At 48.8% G+C, this 20,365-nt stretch overlaps 1 protein-coding gene across 5 annotated transcripts in view; it reads left to right on the top strand.

Annotated features, from left to right (window-relative positions):
- Positions 1-20,365, top strand: part of C19H4orf51 (chromosome 19 C4orf51 homolog) — a 76,362-nt gene that overhangs the window by 16,722 nt on the left and 39,275 nt on the right. For 3 of the 5 annotated variants that reach the window (XM_060179015.1, XM_060179018.1, XM_060179017.1), the window contains 4 exons: positions 912-970; positions 3,907-3,961; positions 5,540-5,616; positions 16,289-16,537. In XM_060179015.1, the coding sequence (XP_060034998.1) occupies positions 912-970; positions 3,907-3,961; positions 5,540-5,616; positions 16,289-16,426 (329 nt within the window). In that variant the 3' untranslated portion in view covers positions 16,427-16,537. Of the gene's footprint in view, positions 1-911; positions 971-3,906; positions 3,962-5,539; positions 5,617-16,288; positions 16,538-20,365 lie in introns of those variants that run through there. The other 2 variants (XM_060179016.1, XM_060179019.1) reach the window with 2 other exon arrangements.

Raw genomic sequence — 20,365 nt, 5'->3', positions numbered from 1 at the left:
TGGAGAGGGGGAGAGAGAAGGGCCGGGTGGTGGCACACCTGGTTGAGCACACGTGTTACAGTGCACAAGGACCCCGGTTCGAGCCCCTAGTCCTACAGGGGGAAATCTTCCCTAGTGGTGAAGCAGGGCTGCAGATATTTCCCTCTCTATCTCTTCCTCCCCTCTCAATTTCTGGCTATAAATAAAGATAATATAGAGGGGGAGAGAGAGAGAGAGAGAGAGAGGGAGATACCTGCAGCCCTGCTCCACCACTCATAAAGCTACTCCCTTGAAAGTGGGGACCAGGGGTTTGAACCCTGGTCCTTGCACACTATAATGTGCATGCTCAAGCTAAGTGTGCCACCACCCAGCCCCTCTGCTAATGTTTTTTATTAATCATAATTCCAGTGTCTCCTTAGCTGGTAAAGTATGGGTTTCTCTGGAAAATAAAATTGAAGCCTGCACCAATAAAACAATTTTGATCTGCCCTCCCCCAAACCTCCTCCTGAATGTGCTGTGAAACGTGCTCGTTTTGAGCCTCTCACCTCGCTGGTGGTCAGATTCCGAAGGGAAATGAATGACTAGCATGCACAGTTTGTTGGTGTGGCCTGAGAGGGAGTGTTGAAGTGCTGGTTGATCTCACTCATGGGCAGAACTGAAGAAACAAGCTCAGAAAGGGGAGATGCAAAGTAACACTTGCACTGTGCTGGGTGTAATGCAGCGCGGTAACGGTAACGGACTCTGGGGCGGGGCTGGAGATGGAGGCCCAGGGTGATGCTGGGAAAGGATGGAGGTTGCAGAGTGTTTTACAGACACCTGTGATGTGAGGTGAGAAAGTTAACTGTAAGCCCTACCACCCCCCCCCCAGTAATTTTTTATTTTTTATTTTAGTGTTAGCTTTGCTCCTGACTTTCCTCTCCCTTCCTGTGTAGGACGATTCCCCCAGATAACCAGCTCTTCTCAAACGCCTTTTGAAGTCAAGCACAAAGTGGTGAGTCCAGTAGTTCTCTCGAGTGCTCGCAGGGCGGGGGCTGAAGGGGTGTTCTCTGCACTGTTGCTGACACGGGCGGTGGTCAGCCATCTTTCCAGGGGCTTATGAGGAGCGCTTCCTTACAGGCGCTGAGGATGCAGAGGTGAAGGGAGGGCCGAGGTGATGAGGTACCTGTGCTCCGAGGGCGCTGTGCTTCTGACACAGGCGCCTACGCTTCCTGTTGCCCACTTGTGACAAGAACAGTATGTGATGCACTGCCACTTAGCAAGGAAAATAGTCTTCCTCGGGTTGTCAGCCTTTTTTGCCACTAGTGGATTTTTGCTGGGACTTCATGCCTACACGAACCAACCTGCCACTCCTGGCAGACTTTTTTGTTTGTTTGTTTGTTTGTTTGTTTTTTTAGATGGGGGGATGGCAGCAGGAGACAAAAAGGAGACACACCATACCACGGCACCACCGTCTATAAAAGATTCCCCTGTGCCTGGCGCTCCCATGCCTACCTGGGAGGGTTGTCCGCTTTGCCACGTGTGTGACCCAGGTTCAAGTCCTGCACGTGCCACGTTGAGGGAAGCTTTCGGTGCTGTGTAGTTTTCTCTCACTCCTTCAGATTCATTTTTTCACGAGAGGAAGAGAAGCGGAGGGGAGGGGAGAGGAGGGGAGGGGAGGGGAGGGGAGGGGAGGGGAGAGGAGAGGAGAGGAGAGGAGAGGAGAGGAGAGGAGAGGAGAGGAGAGGAGAGGAGAGGAGAAACCAAAGCATCTTGGCACATGTGATGCCAGGGTTTCAGCATGGGAACCTCAAGTTTGAAAGCCCAGCACTCTAGCTGCTGTGTAACCTTCCAGGCTACTTGTGCTTCTGGGAAAGTCATCCTGGAATGGTGAGTCCCCAGTGACAACCGGACTCATCACCGTCATCTTTATCATCTTCATCATCATACTCATCACACACATTGAACGTCTTGATGGCTCTAACTGAATTTTTGTCTTCCACTTTATGTTTTTTTTTTAAGTTTCTTTTTAAAATTTATTTTGCTTTAAAGATTTTTATTTATTCATTTGGATAGAGACTGAAATTGAAAGAAAAAAGAGGGAGGGGAGAGTGCTTCAGCAGTGTTTCACTGCTTATGAAGCTTCCCCTTTGTAGGTGGGGGCTGGGGGCTTGAACCTGTGTCCTTGCACACTGAAATGTGTGTGCTCAGTCAGGGGCGCCGACACTCAGCCCCTGCCTCCACTTACTTTAATCACTCTATATGATCATGAACATCTTTCAGTACTTAGACAATGCCCCTTTTATATTTTTAATACATACTATTCCACGGGGTAGACATCAGCTTCAAACTATCTCATACTGCTATACATTTTTTAAATGTGTGACCACTATAAACAGAGCTGTGATGGGTAGTTTTAGTATAAATACTTACACTGACTATTATATAAATATGTCTATTCAATATAAATATTTGCAGTATGTATTCTTACCACCTTGCCCTGGTACATTCCTGAAAGTAGCCTTCTTGGGTCCGGTTTGCTTGTTGTTAGTTTACAAATTTTTGAAATACGGTCCAATTGTCTTTGAGAAAGTTGACTCCAGGTACCCAACATCCACAGAAGTGCTGGCTTGTCTCTGCTTTCTCTAACATGGGATTTCCAAAAAAAGTTTAGTATTTTCTAATCTGGTAAGGAAACTTCAGTTCTCTTAGTTTTTCTGCCTGGTTATTACGACGCTGAGCAACTTGTGTTTACTAGTTATTTGTTGCTTTTTTGTGATGAAAGTTACCATAACTTGAGGTCTCTGCTAACACAGAGGGGAAGCCACCGCAGAACCCCTTTTCCTCAGGAAAGTGGGGGTCAGCTTTCCATGAGCCGCTGTTTTCATTGGCTGACCAATATTCAGAATCATTTTCAGTGTGTGTCTGCTTAAAGATACCATGTTTCATATGTTATTGATGCATTTACATCGACCTTAGGTCTAAGAGCACTGGAACTCACTCACACCTCCATGGAACTAGCAAACATGATTCCTCTGTCAGCATAACTCTGCCTTCTTGCTCATAGGAACTATTTATTTCTTTTGGAAAACATACAAGTGTATTACTCATAAGACCTGGAAATCAGGCCATTAAAAGCACATTTGCCTACAGAATTCGAGAGCTCAAACAAAAAGGCAGAATATTCCCTTCTTTGACCTCAACCGAGAGCTCAAACTCTTTACTGCCAATACCCTGCCCTTGAATGGCCTCCAGAGTATCACTTCCTGGTTACAAATATATTTCAGCAAGTAGGCATAGGGGCTCATGTGGAATCCAAGGGTGAAGAAGGTTGACTGGTGGAAGGTAGATAACATGGTGGTTATGCAAAGAGACTGTGATGCCTAAGACTTCGAAGTCCCAGGTTCAATGCCCTGCATCACCATAAACCAGAGCTGTGCCCTGATTTAAGAAAAAAAAAAATAAGGTTGGGTGTATTAATTTCTTTTGACTCTTTCTGTCCCCAGGTGTCTGGCTGTTTGTGATTGGTTTGTAAAGCCCTTTACACGTTAGTATTCTTTTGCCTCTGCCTCAGAAGTCTCTTCTCTGATTTTGTCTTCCCATTTTACTGTTCGTACCTGTTATTATAGTGACTTTTGTTCGCAGTGTTCAAGTGCCTTTAGCATGGGGGAGAAGGGGTGGGAGACAACACCAGGAAGGGAACTTCACACATCTCTTTTGCAGTCAGAATGTTGGTGTTTCCTTATTTTTAGAACTCATTGTGGCTTCACTACTTAGGACTGACTTTTTCCCATACAGAGAAAGAGACAGAGACAGAGGCAGAGAGGAAGTGAGCACAGCAGGGAAGCTTCCCCCGTGGGCTGGGGGTTGGGCCCCAACCCAGGCTCTATCCCAGCTGAGCTATCTCTCCCACCCAGTATTTATTTCTGTCGTTTACCTTTCTTTTCACAGGCACACCAGATTCTGTATGGAGATTATCATTCAGCTCACGAAAAGGAAAAATCACGTAAGTTATAGTTTCAACTACCACTTTATAAGTTCAGGGTTTCTGTTTTTTAAACAGATTTTATATATTTATTTATTTTTAATTTTTTATTTATAAAAAGGAAACACTGACAAAAAACCATAGGATAAGAGGGGTATAACTCTACACAGTTCCCACCACCAGAACTTCATATCCATCCCCTCCCCTGATAGCTTTCCTATTCTTTATCCCTCTGGGAGTATGGACCCAGGGTCATTATGGGATGCAGAAGGTAGAAGGTCTGGCTTCTGTAACTGCTTCCCCGCTGAACATGGGTGTTGACTGGTCGGTCCATACTCCCAGCCTGTCTCTCTCTTTCCCTAGTGGGGAAGAGCTCTGGGGAAACAGAGCTCTAGGACACATTGTTGGGGTCATCTGCCCAGGGAAGTCCGGTTGGCATCATGTTGGCATCTGGGACCTGGTGGCTGAAAAAAGAGCTAACATATAGAGCCAAACAAATTGTTGAATAATCATGAGCCTAAAGACTGGAATAGTTCAGATGATGAGTTGGGGGTCTCCATTTTATAGATAGTTAATAGGCCTATTTTAGTTATTATATTCCAAAGGGCCCATGACTATACTAGTTTTTTTTTTCCCCTGAGCCCAACATCTGATATACAGGTGGATCCAAGTTATTGTCTGGGGAGATGATGTCATGGCTGGAAAAAGGACCAGAAAGCTGGACAGGGAAGAGAGTAGCTCCTAAATATGGGAAAGGTGTATAATAAACCCCATTGATTTGATCTGGGGCCTATATTCAGCTTAGGAGCCTACATAACCTTTGCATCCCTATAGATATGAGTTCAGATTCTGTAGTCATGAGTAGGAATGTTCCAAGCTGCTATTGTGCACAAGGACCCAGGTTCGAGCCCCCAATCCCCACCTGCAGGGGGAAAGCTTTGCAAGTGGTGAAGCAGTGTTTTAGGTGTCTCTCTGTCTCTCTCACACTCTATCTCCCCTGCTCTTTCAATTTCTGACTGTCTCTATCCAATAAGTAGATAAAGATAATAAAAAAAAAAATCTTAAGAGAGAGAGAGAGAGAGAAATACCAGGGCTGCTAGGGGGGGCAGAGATAACATAATGGCTATACAAAAAATGCCAAAGGCTTCAAGTGTAAAGGTTCAATCTCCAGGACCACCATAAACCAGAGCAAAGCAGTGCTCTGGTAAAACAACAAACAGACAGACAGACCAACAGCAGATGCCATTACTCATAAATGGGGTATAGGAAGCAGGGCAAAGGAATCAAGAGCATGACACATAGCTCAGCCCTTGACTTGTGACTACACATTTGGGGTCATTTAAACAGGAGGGGGTGAGGTTGTAGGGTATTGGGGAACCCCTTGCTGGAGGGAGATGGCACAGTGGTGGTGAGGGTGTGTATTTTGGGGAGATGAGAAGCTATAGCCCTGAGACAGCCAGTCTCGTAAACAACATTTTCTTGATAAAATCAAGTTAAAGGGAAAGAATGGTTTGGGAGTGACAGTGAGTGCCACTGAGTCACAGTGGGCTCTGCCCGCCACCAGCACTCACCCAGCCACTGTCTGTCTCTTCCTGCTAGATCCCAAAATGAAAAGGTCAGTCACCTACAGCCTGGTGAGCCCCTGCCACCAAGGAACAGATGTCTCCCTGAGGCGGGTAAGAGTCTCCCTCCCTTTCTGCTACTACAGACTGTGCTGCTGTGAACATAGGTACATGCAGCTCTTAGGATGGGCGTATTTGCTTCCTCTGGGTATACCACCAGGAGAGGAATTGCAGGGTCATAGGGCAGGTCCACTTCTAGCCTTCTGAGAGATCTCCAGACTGCTCTCCACAGAGGTTGGACCAACTGACATTCCCACCAGCAGTGCAGGAGGGTCCCTTTGCCCCCACAACCTGGATGACATTTATTGCTACTGTCCTTTATAATGGATGGCATTCTCATAGGTATAAGGTGTTGGCTTTGTTTGCATTTCTCTTCTAATGGCTTTGAGCAATTTTTCATAGATTTGTTGGCCCTTTGAAAGGCCCCAAAGTCCCCCCAGCCTTCTCCCTTCTCCTCTTTCCCCAGAATCCCCTGCTTTGGTGCAATGCACCAAGCCTGGTTCAAGTTTCTCTTTATGTTTTCCTCTTCTGTCTTTGTTAAGTCCCACCTGTGAGTGAGAGCACCCGGGATCCATCCCCATTTGGCTGATCACACTTACCATGATTCTCCCGAGCTGACTGGAGTTAAAATTTCTCACTGAGTACCCAGAGGCTCAGTGGTGATAGCAGTGATTTGCTGAACTCTGCTTCTTGCAGAGAAGTCCATCATCCTCAGATTGCCCTTCCCTTCTGGGGAGTCAGAGTGGGTTCCCGGTGTCCTGCCCACCCTCTTCATGTTTCTGCCCTGCCCCTCCATGTCCAATCCTCTAGAGTCCTATCAGACTTTCTCAGAATCCAGTTATTGCTTAAAAAAAACTTATCTACTTCTTAATGAGAGGCAGGGCACCACTCTGGCACATGCAATGCCAGGGATTGAATCCTGGGCCTCATGCTCCAAGGTCAGACACTCGACCTGCTGAGCCACCTCCTGGGCCCAGCCGTTACTTTCAATGTTCTAGGCGGTTTCTGTGACATCCACTTACAGATGAGGGCACTGAGGCTCGAAAGCTGTATTCATGTCACATAAGGGAAGATGACCAGAGGGTTCCAAGTCCCAGTTGCATTGAGACTCTAAAAGTTTGTCACCAGGAATCTTTGTCTTTATACCATCGATGAAAAGGAAGTGAATCTGGAAAACACAAAAGGAAGTCAGGCAATGTTTCTCTTATCTGAGAGGAAAGAAGAGGAAAAAGGAAGCACACTTGGAAGTAGGATTAGGTATGATGTGACTTAGAAAGGAAGTGAAGGCAGGCCTGTAGAAGTGAATAAAAATGGGGACAACTGTAGAGAGAGAGCGATAGAGACAGAAGAAGACATGAAGTCAGCTCATATCTGTGACCTGGGAATAACGACGGCAGATATTGCAGGAGGGGGTTGGGGACACAGAGCTCTGGTGGTGCAAAGTGTGGAATTATGCTCCTGTTATCTTATAATTTCGTAAATCTATAATAAACTTTTATTTTAAAGTTATATGAATTTCCCAAATTTGCGAAGCTGGTAAGACACGAGTGCTTACACATCTCTTCAAGAATTTTAAAATACTGTTTTCTCCATTAGCAGTGAAATATGCCACTTTTTTTTAAGTAAAAAAAATTTTTAAATGCATAAAGAACTTTGATATTTGCTAAGTAAAAAAAAAAAAAAGAATGTGGGAGTCGGGCGGTAGCACAGCAGGTTAAGCACATGTAGCGCAAAGCGCAGGGACTGGCTTAAGGATCCTGGTTGGAGCCCCCGGCTCCCCACCTGTAGGGGAGTCGCTTCACAAGTGGTGAAGCAGGTCTACAGGTGTCTATCTTTCTCTCCCCCTCTCTGTCTTCCCCTCCTCTCTCCATTTCTCTCAGTTCTATCCAACAACAATGACATCAATAATAACGACAACAATAAGAAACAAGGGCAACAAAAGGAAATAAATAAATATTTAAAAAAAAGAAAGTCAACAGGAATACCAAGAGAATTAGAAAAAAAAAGAATGCAAAATTATATATTTTGAGTATGTAAAAATTACCAGGAGTTTAATTCCTACATGTTATTAATAGTTATTCCAGATAAAGCACAGGTGTTTTGGAAGTTGGGTGGTAGCGCAGCGGGTTAAGCACACATGTGTAAGGATCCCGGTTCAAGTCCCTGCTCCCCACCTGCAGGGGCATCGCTTCACAGGAAGTGAAGCAGGTCTGCAGGTGTCTTTCTCTCCCCTTGTCTGTCTTCCCCTCCTCTCTCCATTTCTCTCTGTCCTATCCAACAATGACAACATCAAAAACAACAACAATAACTACAACAATAAAAAGGGCAACAAAAGGGAATAAATAAATATTTTTTAAAAACATGTACTTTTTAAAAAAAGTTTATTTAATTTCCCTTTTGTTGCCCTTGTATTTTTTTATTGTTGTAGTTATTATTGTTGTTGTTATTGATGTTGTCATTGTTAAATAGGACAGAGAGAAATAGAAAGAGGAGGAGAAGACAGAGAGGGGGAGAGAAAGATAGACACCTGCAGACCTGCTTCACCACTTGGGAAGCGACTCCCCTGCAGGTGGGGAGCCAAGCTGGAGGCTTGAACCGGGATCCTTATGCTGGTTGTTGGGCTTCACACCATGTGCGTTTAACCCGCTGAGCTACTGCCCAACTCCCTACACATGTATTTTTTTATGGAACTTGGGTATCGGGGATATATGATACCATCCCAAGTGACCTCCCTCACCTAAAGTTTCACTCTTTTATTTGTTCTTTCCTTTTTTTTTTTTCTTAACCCAGCACTGCTCAATTCTGGCTTATGCTGGTACTGGGGACTGAATTAGGAACCTTGGAGTCTCAAACATAAAAGTGTTTTTATGGGAGTCGGGCTGTAGTGCAGCGGGTTAAGCGCAGGTGGCGCAAAGCGCAAGGACCAGTGTAAGGATCCTGGTTCAACCCCTGGCTCCCCACCTGCAGGGGAGTCACATCACAAGCAGTGAAGCAGGTCTGCAGGTGTCTTTCTCTCCTCCTCTCTGTCTTCCCCTCTTCTCTCTATTTCTCTCTGTCCTATCCAATAATGACAACAATGGTGACTACACAATAAAACAGCAAGGGCAACAAAAGGGAATAAATAAATAATTTTTTTTAAAAAAAGTGTTTTTACATAATCACTATGCTATCTTCCCAGCTGTTTCTTTTTATATATTTTTAAAAGTCTTTTCTAAAAACTTTCTTTTTCTAAAATGTTTTTATTATCTTTATTTATTTATTGGATAGAACAGGCAGAACTCAGGGCAGGGGAGATAGAGAGGGAGAGAGACACAGGCAGTACTGATTCACCATTCACAAAGCTTTGCTCCTGCAGATGGGGACTAGGGTCTTGAACCCAGGTCCTTGCCTATTATAACATGTGCGCTCAACCAGGTGCACCACCACTCAGCCCCCCTATTTATTTTCTTTTAAAGATTTATTTATTAGTAAGAGAGAGAAAGGAAAAGATGAGGATAAACTATCACCTGGTGCATATGATGCCAGGAATCCAGCCAGTTCAGTGATTCAGCCAGTGCACTACCTGCTGGGCTGCTCAAACTTCATTTTAAAGAGAAATAGGGGGAGACACGTGCAGAGGGAAGAAAGGCATCACGGCACAACCCACCACCCATGGAGCCGCCCTGTCGCCAGGGCTTCCCATGTGGAGGTGAGGCCCCAACCAGCCCCCCCAGGATGTTCCCATGTGGAGGTGAGGCCCCAACCAGCCCCCCCAGGATGTTCCCATGTGGAGGTGAGGCCCCAACCAGCACCCCCCAAGACGTTCCCATGTGGAGGTGAGGCCCCAACCAGCCCCCCCAAGACGTTCCCATGTGGAGGTGAGGCCGCAACCAGCCCCCCCCAAGACGTTCCCATGTGGAGGTGAGGCCGCAACCAGTCCCCCCAGGATGTTCCCATGTGGAGGTGAGGCCGCAACCGCCCCCCCCCACCCCGCACAGGGTAAGTGCGCATTTCCACGAGGTGAGTTGTCTCCAGACTTCTCAGCCCGATAACTTGTAACAGGATGTTGATGTACAGTCTCTCTTATGCCTGGAAGTTCTGGTGGACACTCCAAGAGAAGGAGGCCTCTTACTGACTTCACCCAAATCACTATAAAAGGACCGGCATAAGGATCCCGGTTCGAGCCCCAGCTCCCCACCTGCAGGGGAGTCGCTTCACAGGCGGTGAAGCAGGCCTGCAGGTGTCTCTCCCCCTGTCTGTCTTCCCCTCCTCTCTTGATTTCTCTCTATCCTATCTAACAACAACATCAAAACAGTAACAACCACAACAATAAAAACAAGGGCAACTAAATGGAATAAATAAATGAATAAATAAATATTTTTTGAAAAATATTTTTTAAAAAAGCATCACCAGTTTTTTCCACCATATTGCTTGGGTTTACTAACATTTCTCTTTAAATTAATCTGGAAAAACTCAGCCCCACCCTAAGTAATGACATTCGTGCTACCCTGCCTAATAGGTGTATTAGAAGGAAATGAAAAATAAGGCCGGAAAGATAGCTCACTGCACAGTGTGCTGCTTTGCCATGGGCACCTCCTTGGTTCTGGCTGGGGCCTGGCCTTCACCGCACTGAAGGAAGCTTTGATGCTCTGGTGTCTTCCTGTTCCTCAATCTCTGTTTGTTTGTTTGTTTGTTTTTATTGCCACCAGGGTTATCGCTGGGGCTCGGTGCTTATATGATGAGCACACCACTCCTGACAGCCATGTTCTTCCTTCCTTCCCTCTTATTTTTCTTTCTTTATAGGACAGAGGGGAATTGAGAAGGGAGGGGAAGATAGGGAGAAGAGAGACATGTGCAGACCTGCTTCACCACTTGTGAGGCTCCCCCCTTGCAGTTGGAGAGTGGGGACTCAAACCCGGGTCCTCACACACTGTATGAGTGTACAACTAGGTGTGCCACCACCAGGCTCCCTTTATCTGTATCTGGGGGAAAAAGTGCATCTGGATTGGTGAAACCCCACTGATGAAAAAAAGAAGGAAAATAACCAGAAAAATAAACTGACCATTAAATTAGCAGTGGTGCTGGAGTCAGAGGCATGTGGTCCCAAGTTGGATCCCCAGCATCATATGTACCATGTACCATGTACTGGCGTGTCCTCTCTCTCAGTAATAAATAAATAAAAGTAAATTTAGGGGACTGGGTGGTAGCGTAGTGGGTTAAGCGCACATGGCGCAAAGCGTACGCACTGGAGTAGGGATCCCGGTTCGAGCCCCCGGCTCCCCACCTGCAGGGGGGTTGCCTCACAAGTGGTGAAGCAGGTCTGCAGGTGTCTGTCTTTCTCTTCCCCTTGCTGTCTTCCCCTCCTCTCTCCATTTCTCTCTGTCCTATCCAATAACAATAACAGCAATGACAACAATAATAATAATGACAACAAGGGCAACAAAATGAAAAAAATGGCCTCCAGGAGCAGTGCAGGCACCAAGCCCCAGCAATAACCCTGGAAGGGAAAAAAAAAAGAAATTAAAAAAAGTAAATTTAAAATAATTTTTAAAAAGACTTAAAATGAGGCCAGCAAAATTACCACCTAGATAGTGCTATTTTTGCTGGGTTTAAGCCGGGGCCTTAGAGCACTGGACGATGCTTCAGAGCTGTGGTGTCTTTTTTTTTTAATATTTATTTTATTTATTTATTCCCTTTTGTTGCCCTTGTTGTTTTATTGTTGTAGTTATTATTGTTGTTGTCGTTGTTGGATAGGACAGAGAGAAATGGAGAGAGGAGGAGAAGACAGAGAGGGGGAGAGAAAGAGAGACACCTACAGACCTGCTTCACCGCCTGTGAAGCGACTCCCCTGCAGGTGGGGAGCCGGGGTTTGAACCGGGATCCTTATGCCGGTCCTTGTGCTTTGCGCCACCTGCGCTTAACCCGCTGTGCTACAGCCCGACTCCCAGCTGTGGTGTCTTTTATTCTTTTTTCTTTCTGTCTGAAAAAAAGTCTTCTTGGAGTCTGTAACAGCAGAAACAACAAATGAAAAATTAAAATTAGTGCAGGGGCCCAGAGAAATAGTTCATCAGGTAGGGCATATACCATGAGCCCTGAGTTTAAACTCTGGTACCACCATGTCACCAGCAGAAGATCCGGTTCTTTGATCCCTCTGTTTCTCTGTTTCTCTACCTGGGTGAGGAAATGGTGTGGGAGAGGTAGAATTATGCATGTATTCCATCGACAATTTTTTTTAATATTAAAAAAAATTCTATTTATTGGGTAGACAGAAAGAAATTGAGAGGAGAGGGGGAGATAGAGAGGGAAAGAGACAGACACCTGCAACCCTACTTCACCACTCATGAAGCATCCCCCCTGCAGGTGGGGACCAGGGACTTGAACCTGAATTCTTCTGCACTGTAGTGTGTGTGCTTAACCAGGTGCACCACCACCTGGCCCCGCAAGATCTTTTCTTAACGGTGTGATTTGAGTGTCACCTAATGTTATCCCAAGAACCACCAGCTATAGATACACATGATGTCGAAAACTCAGTCCTGGGCACCCACTTCTCATCGGGGTTTAGTTCATGGCACAGGGCTGGCCAGCCCAGCCTGTTCCCCAGGCCAGAGGAAGGCCAGCCTTTCAGAACTGACACGTACCTCTTGACTCTTCCACATCAGGGCCTGATAACTTTCCTAGGAAATGCAGGAGGACATAGCATGGGGAGGATTCACTGGGGGGTATTTGCAGAGGGAGGGATGGAGAGAAAGAGAGAGATGTCCCAGGGCCTCCTTCCTCTGCAGAGCCAGTGATGCTTCTAGGAAGGGTGGCTGATTTCCTGAAAGTCTATTTACCGCTCACAGGCCTCCTGGGAGCCTCCAGGGAGAATCATTATGCAGTGCTCATAGAGCAAGGCCCCCCGCTCCTTGAGCTGTCCTGGTGCCAAGCCAAGCAGCCGCACTGCCAGCACTTCGCAGCTGTTCTGAGAACAGTTGGCTTCTCTTGGGGTGTTTCTCCCACCCCTTCCCCTAAATCCAGTGCTCTAGCCTCACAGGGGCTGCTTTAAGTCAACCATTCCCGTCAAATCAGTGACATTACACCCTGCACTTGTTAATGATGCAGGAATGGACTAAGATCTCTCTCTCTCTCTCTACTTGTTTGGGGGCTTTGGGCCTTCAATTCTCACTGCACAATAACTCATGGTTACTTATATTATTAGATAAAGCAAAAAATACCCTCAATTTTGGAAAGGACCAGTTGTTAACATTTGGTGGTGGTGGTGGTATGCATGTGGTGGTGGGGGGAGTGGACAGCAAACACTGATATGCCAAATGTACAGTGTTATACTGTGCTCACCTTTTAATTCATTTTTTATTGGGAGATTAATGGTTTCCAGCAAATACAGTTTTTGATGCATGTGTAAAATTTCTCAGTCTTCTATGGAATACTCCCCCCCCAACTTGTCCCCCTTCACCATCATGCACCAGGACATGAACGTCCTCCCACCCCCCAAGTCCTTTACTTTGGTGCACTACAAGTTCTGCTTTGTGTTTCTCCTTTCTGTTCTTATTTCTTAACTTCTGTCCATGAGCAAGATCATCCCATATTCATTTTCTCTTTCTGGCTTCTCTCACTTCACATGATTCCTTCAAGCTCCATCCAAGATGAGATGGAGAAAGTGAATTCATCATTCTTAATAGCTGAGTAGTATTCCATTGTGTATATAGACCATAATTTACTCAGCCATTCATCTGTTGTTGGACACCTGGGTTGCTTCCAGGTTTTGGCTATTACAAATTGTGCTGCTATGAACATAAGTATACACAAATCTTTTTGGATGGGTGTATTCCTTAGAATATATTCTCAGGGTGGTCCGGCTGTAGCACATTGGGTTAAGTGCACATGGCACAAAACTTGAGGACCTGTGTAAGGATCCCTGCTCGAGCCCTGGGCTCCCCACCTGCAGGGGATAAAAAAAAAAGGGCAAAAAAAAAAAGGAAAATAAATAAATATTAAAAAAAAACAAAAAAAAAAAGAGAATTGCAGGGTCATAGGATGGGTCCATTTATAGCCTTCTGAGAGTTCTCCAGACTGCTCTCCACAGACGTTGAACCAATTCCCACCAGCAGTGTAGGAGGGTTCTTTTGTCCCCACAACCTCTCCAGCATTTGTTGCTGCTACTGTTTCTGATGAATGACATTCTCACAGGAGTGAGGTGGTATCTCACTGTTGTTTTTATTGGCAGTTATCTGACAGTCAGAGACTTGGAGAATTTTTTCATCAGTCTGCTGGCCTTTTGGATCTCTTCTATGGAGAACACCCTGTTCATATCCTCTCCCCACTTTGTTGTTTTCTGGGATCCCAGAAGCAGAACTAGAAGCATACCAACAATTCCCCCTTTTCTTTTTAACTAATTGACCATAGTATCAGGAGTGTGGGGTAAACAGAAACCTATATCATACAGGCATTTTCAAAAAAGAAACTGTCACAAACATGGAGGAACAAGTAAGTGAGCAACAAGAACCAGTGTGCTGCCAAGGGAAGGTGTGAGGGGGGTGTTTCTTGCCTCTGTGGGCAAAGCTTTATCAAACTAAAGGACATTTCCTGTCTCTGTGGGCTTTTCTTGCCTCGACGGGCATTTCCTGTCTCTGTGGGCATTACCTAATATGGAGGGGGGAGGGTATGGCCTATAGAGTCCCATGGCAGCTGGCTGCAGTCAGTCTTTGAGAAACCCAGCAGCATAATGGGAAGCTACTGTAGTTTTGTGCAAAGTGTCCAAGAGGTGTACCAGTGAGTCCGATAGAAATGCCAGTCCAAAGCAGACGTCCACGGAAGAATGCCAGGGGGTGAAACGTTGCATGAGGAAGGTCAGCTGCTGGAATTCTGCTTTTCTGTAGAGAACTTGACAGCTGCAATTCACTTACTTATGAAACAAAACTTATAGCAGGTTAGAAATTTACCACAATTGATAACTCGATGATTATAATTGGTTTAAGTATCTTTATAAATTTGGAAGGTCTTTCTCATTTCATTGTAAGGCTCCTTAACCAATTTAAGCGCAATAAAATGTGGTAAGTCAAAGAAACACTGCTAGAGCCTCAGGCATGAGAATCATTAGCATAACCATCGTGCAGTTCACCGTTTCTAATTGAGAAGGTATTTGAGAGCTTCACATATCAACGTTTTTTTTTTTTTTTTTTACCCTTTGTTACACCTATACAAGATGGAGACACACCCTAGGTGTGCGCAGGTTTTTTAGACCAACTTAGGTAAAATATATTGATTTTTAACTAATTTTTACCTCAGACTTTAAATGTAAGTCAATTTTACCTTTATGAGAATTATGTTGAAAACCTTTTTCATTTAACTTTGCCTGGTAAGGATGTAGCCTTAAATTTACATTTCTAACCTTAAAGTTAATGTTTACCAAACTTTAAACACACACATAAACATGGTCTTCAATACACAAGGAGAAAAACTTTTGTTACGAAGACATGTCATTTTAAACACGAATTTAGATCTGTACTGTCTTAGTTGTTCAGGGGATGCGTTGTCCGGCGGCTGTGTATTGTAGCTCCTCTGCCTTCAGAGCCAAGCTGGGGATCTCGGCCAGGGGGCCCAGTCCTGGCAGGGAGCCTGCGGTCTCTGGGTGGTCGGGATCTTCCCAGACTTCATAACAGGAGGGCGGGCGGGCCGGCCGTGCAGAAGGCGCTGGCCAAGGCGCCCCGGGGCGGCGGCCAGGATGGGCTGCAGCTCTGCCCTCCATGTCTGCCGCCCTGCTCCCGGCGGCCGAGCAGCGTGGAGGGAGCCCGCAGCCAAAGCCCTGCATCCCGCGGTGGCGAGTAGGCTCCTGCAGGCTGGCGGCGGGCGGAAACCAAAGTGTGGCCCATAACGAAATGTTCCAGAGATGGAGTAACTGTCTCATGAAGAAAGAGTAGAGGCTTTCAGAAACCTCTCCATAAGTAGAAAGGCAGGCCATTGTGGCTTTACTTATCTGATCTTCTTTGGTCTGTTGCATGTGTGTGGAGCCGACATTCTTGTCCCTGTTCAGGGCGCCATTATGCTGGCTTCACGGGCGGGTAACAGATGACCAGGGACACATGGCTGAGCTGAGAATGCAGTTTAATCTTTATTTACGAGTGGGCAAGCAGTCCAACCACCTAATCAACACACAATGTGTTCCTCCATCTCTCTCCTGCGGCTGCAGCATCAGGAACCCAGGAAGTACATAGAATAGGGGGCGGGGATAAGGGAGAAGCACAAAAAGGCAAAGACTAAACCACAATCTCTTGGAGGTGGGGGGGGGGGGGGAGGAGTGAGACCAAACCAATGTAACAGAATGACCATGTAAATAGACCACAACGTCAAGCAATGTAACAGAAGCAGAACTAGAAGCATACCAACACCACCTTTTGTTTGCATGATCACTGTTTAAAAGTCCAGGAGAGGAAGCAGAGACATCTGCACTCAGCAAGGTCAAAGCAGAAGAAAAAGGCAGAGAAAGGGGACGCACCCTCAAAAGGTGGCTAAGGGGGTCTGGAGAACTAGCAGGTGGTTGGCTTAAAGGCTTTTGAGGCTCTTGCCTGTGTCCCCAGCCACTTGCCTGGTCATCTGGTCTACTTGGGCAGGACTAGGCTTGGTGATGGGAGGTGGAAGGGGGTGGAGGGAATGCAGGTCTCTCACCTCCTCCGGGCTGGGAGACCCACTGCCCTGGCAAGGGGTGACCACTCTCTGCATGTCTCTCTCTCTCTCTCTCTCTCCTTCCCAGGTTGAGCGCCACAGCCCTGCTTCAAAGAAATTTTACAACTCTTCTGACGAGTCAGAGCCTGACCACTTCTCCGTCTACAGCCTGAAAAGGCCCTTTTACAGCTCTGTGGGCAGCGTGGGCTCAATGGTGTCTTGGTGACAGGCCTCAGACGCCCCTCACCCCCACCCCCACTCCCACTGCTGCTTCTCCCATTGTGAGCGTGGCCCAGGGACACCCTTATTCTCCTGATTAAATTGTCTCTTAAAATGAGTGCTTGGAGTCGCACTTGTCCTGAGAGATACCGACTGGGTGTGGGGGCTTCCTGCACAAAGGGCCAACCCACCAAAGACTCTCTCCACCTCCAGTGCCAGGAACAGAGGATTTCTGTGTTCTTAAAACCCTCTTCCTTCACGAGGTAGCCCCTCATCCTCCAAGGATACACTGTCCTCTGTCTCCTCCAACTACGAGACGTTTCTCCCTTTGTCCCCCAGTTGTGGACCTTCCTTGACCATCCGCCCTTCCCACCCACTCCCTCCCCCACCCAGAGCGACCCAGAAAGAGCATGCGGTCCTGGGCAAGAGAGGGCCCCAACTGCCCGGCAGACAAAGCATGTGGGTTTGGTGACAGGAACCGCCCCCACACCCCGTTCCTCTAGCCCCAGCCCCCTCCCCTTCCCGCGCTCAGCCCCCCACTCCACTCCTCGCCCCTCCATGTTGCACTCCTGCTTTTGTCCAGTGGGGAGGGCGGCCTGAAGGCGCAGCCCACTTCCACTGCAGTCGCACCTCTCGCTGGAGCTGGGTCTTGTTCCCTCTCTCTGCCGCGTCCCGGAGCCATCTGGGCCAAGCCCCCAGCCCTCAAATGGCTTCCATTAGCCTCACCAACCTGGCAGTAGACTAGACATGCAGCCCAGAGCCCCCAGAACTGTGGGGAGCCCTCCCTCCAGATGGTGTGTGAGACTGTGCCCTACGCTACAAAAAAAACCCACTATGCTCAGTAACAATGGCTAGTCTGCCACCTCCGTCTGCCTTCTTTCCTTCTCCCTCCCTCCCTTCCTTCCTTCCTCTCTTTCTTTTTTCTTTTCTTCTTCCTTTCTCTCTCACTCTCTCTCCATATGCAAGACGTGGTGTACCAGGACTCAGTATGGATTCTAAAAGCCCATGCAAACAACTTGCCAGGTGACTTTCCAGAATAACCAGGCGGAGATGCATGCGGAAGAGCCATGTTCCCCGTGAGCCACCCCCACGCCCCAGGACGTAAATGAATAGACAGAGTTATATGCTAGTCTCTGGGGAAATAGCCCCACACATTGGGCTTGGGAGTTTTGACTCAAGAGAAGACAGAGCAGGTGGGTTCATGAAGTCTCAGCAGTGCAGAGAGGGGAAGTTCCTCAGAATCCATCAGCAGGAAGCTTGGTCTCTTCACACAGAGGCTGCGTGCGAATGTGGAGCGAATTAGGGAAGGTCAGGGCCTCACTAGGGTTCTGGATGATTCTTGGAAACTGCAACAGAGCCGAGCAGGACACCAGGTTCTGGAGTAACATGGAAGGTCAATTCCTGGTGTGCACTTGTGGGGGCGGGGCAGGAGGAGCCTCCTCCTCCTCCTCCTCCTCCTCCTCCTCCTCCTCCCCCCCTCCTCCTCCTCCCCCCTCCTCCTCCTCCCCCCTCCTCCCCCTCCCCCCTCCTCCCCCCTCCTCCCCCCTCCTCCTCCTCCTCCTCCCCCCTCCTCCCCCTCCTCCTCCTCCTCCTCCCCCCCCCCTCCTCCTCCTCCTCCTCCTCCTTTTCTCAACACTGTATGAAGGACATGAAAGGAAAGGATTGAGCACTCGAGGGTACTCACTGTTACCAGGCCCTGGGCTCATGTGGGGAGGAGAGGATAGAGACATTCAGAGCTTCACTGAACGCAGTGAAAAGGACTTTGTCAAGGAATTCTCCTGGGGCATATTTCCACCTGTCTGCATCTCTGTCTCTCCCTTTCCGTCTCCGTCTCCGTCTCCATCTCCCTCCCTCTCTCCCCCTACCCTTTCCTGGCAGTCTTTCCCTCATGCTACGGGATGCCCCTCTCCGGGGTTCTTCTAGCTCTTTCTCCCCCACCCCCGCCCGCCCCCTAACCTTACTGCGGGTTTCCTCTTTCCTTCCTAAAGTGAAACCAGGTGCCGCCTAAAACAAAAGCAAAGCGTCTAACGAGGAGGAGAGGCCCAGCGCCCCTGAGGAATGTGCTGAGTTTTATGACTCAGGCTGGGCTGGCCCAGCTCTGGGAGAGGGAGGACGCAGGCCGCACGGGGCAGCCCCGCAAGGCCAAGGCCACGGGGACTCACCGCACCAGGCCGGGGACGCTGCTTCCCGGAGGCCACAAGCAGATGCTCGGCAGCCGCTTCCCTGTGGGCAGCCAGGCCTGACCCCCGGGTTCATAGGGCGGAACCCCTCTCCCAAACCAAGCAGGCTGCGTGGAGGCAGGCAGGGCTTTGGGGTGGTTCTGAGGGCTGAGCGCACGTGACAATCGGCGCACATTGTTGCCGAGACAAAAGCTCCTGCCCGAGAACTGGGGTCAGTCCAAGCTTTCCTGCAGCGCATGCTGAGGACTGCAGGCTCGGGCAGGGGTGCAGAGGGGCGGGGGCGGCTGTGAACACAAGGGGAGCAGCTCAGCACAGGAGGAGCACACAGCCACAGCCTGGGGATTGTTTTCTGTTACTAAGAGACAGGCCGAGCCAGCTGGGGGAGGCAGTCAGTTGGGTCTGGACCTTGGGAGACAAGGACCCGTCTGTCTGCCTGTCTGCCTGTCTGCCTGTCTGCCTGTCTGCCTGTCTGCCTGTCTGCCTGTCTGCCTGTCTGCCTGTCTGCCTGTCTGCCTGTCTGCCTGTCTGCCTGTCTGCAGAGGCGGGGCCCCCACAGCACGGCTGCGCCTTCTCCCCCCAGGAGGCTGTCACTAGGGGAATGACAATGGGCCTTGCCAGGCACCCACGACACAAGGAGCCTTTTCTCCCCTCCTCTCCCCTCCTTCCCCTTCCTTTCTCTCCCCTCCTTTCCCCTTCCTTCCTCTCTCCTCCCCTCCCCTTCTCTCCCCTCCTCTCCTCTACCCTCCCCTCCCCTCCTCTCCCCTCCCCTCCTCTCCCCACCACTCCCCTCCTCTCCCCACCACTCCCCTCCTCTCCTCTCCTCTCCCCTCCTCTCCCCTCCCCTCCTCTCCCCTCCCCTTCCTTCCTCTCCCCTCCCCTCCCCTCCTTTCCCCTCCTCTCCCCTTCCCCTCCCCTTCTCTCCCCTCCTCTCCCCTCCCCTCCTCTCCCTTCCCCTCCTCTCCCCACCACTCCTCTCCTCTCCCCTCCTCTCCTCTCCTCTCCTCTCCCCTCCTCTCCCCTCTCCTCCCCTCCTCTCCCCTCCTCTCCCCTCCCCTCCTCTCCCCTCCCCTCCTCTCCCCTCCTCTCCTCTCCCCTCCCTCTCCTCTCCCCTCCTCGCCCCCCTCCTCTCCTCTCCCCTCCCTCTCCTCTCCCCTCCTCGCCCCCCTCCTCTCCCCTCCCCTCCCCTCCTCTCCCCCTCCCCTCCTCTCCCCACCTTTCCTCTCTCCTCTCCTCTCCCCTCCCCTTCTCTCCCCTCCTCTCCCCTCCCCTCCTCTCCCCTCCTCTCCCCTCCCCTCCCCTCCTCTCCCCTCCCCTTCCTTCCCCTCCCCTTCTCTCCCTTCCTCTCCCCTTCCTTCCCCTCCCCTTCTCTCCCCTCCTCTCTCCTTCTCTCCCTTCCTGTCCTCTTTTCACCCAGTAGCCACACTGACTACTCCATAATTGCAGGAAAAGCTCTGCTGAACTTTCTCATTAAAGTCGACTTACCGGGAAGAGAAAATCTTCTGAGCATCCTGACTTTGTAAATATTTACAGCATGAGCAGGCGGCACCCCGGTTCTGCAGGAGAACGAAGGGGATGTTCCCGTTTTATTTATGATGTGACACCGCTGAGTGACAGCTCCGGTTCACTGAAGTGTGTTCACCAAGAGAATGAGCCTGCAAATAATTGCTAATTTAGCCCTCTCTCTGCCCCCCAAAACTCCCTCAGCCCTTTCAACTTCTCGAACTGGAAGGAAGAGAGAAAGGGGGTGGGGAGAGGAGAAGGAAAGG

The sequence above is a fragment of the Erinaceus europaeus genome, chromosome 19, assembly GCF_950295315.1.
Source record: "Erinaceus europaeus chromosome 19, mEriEur2.1, whole genome shotgun sequence".
Lineage (NCBI taxonomy): Eukaryota > Metazoa > Chordata > Mammalia > Eulipotyphla > Erinaceidae > Erinaceus > Erinaceus europaeus.
This window is presented reverse-complemented; position numbering and strand designations above follow the sequence as displayed.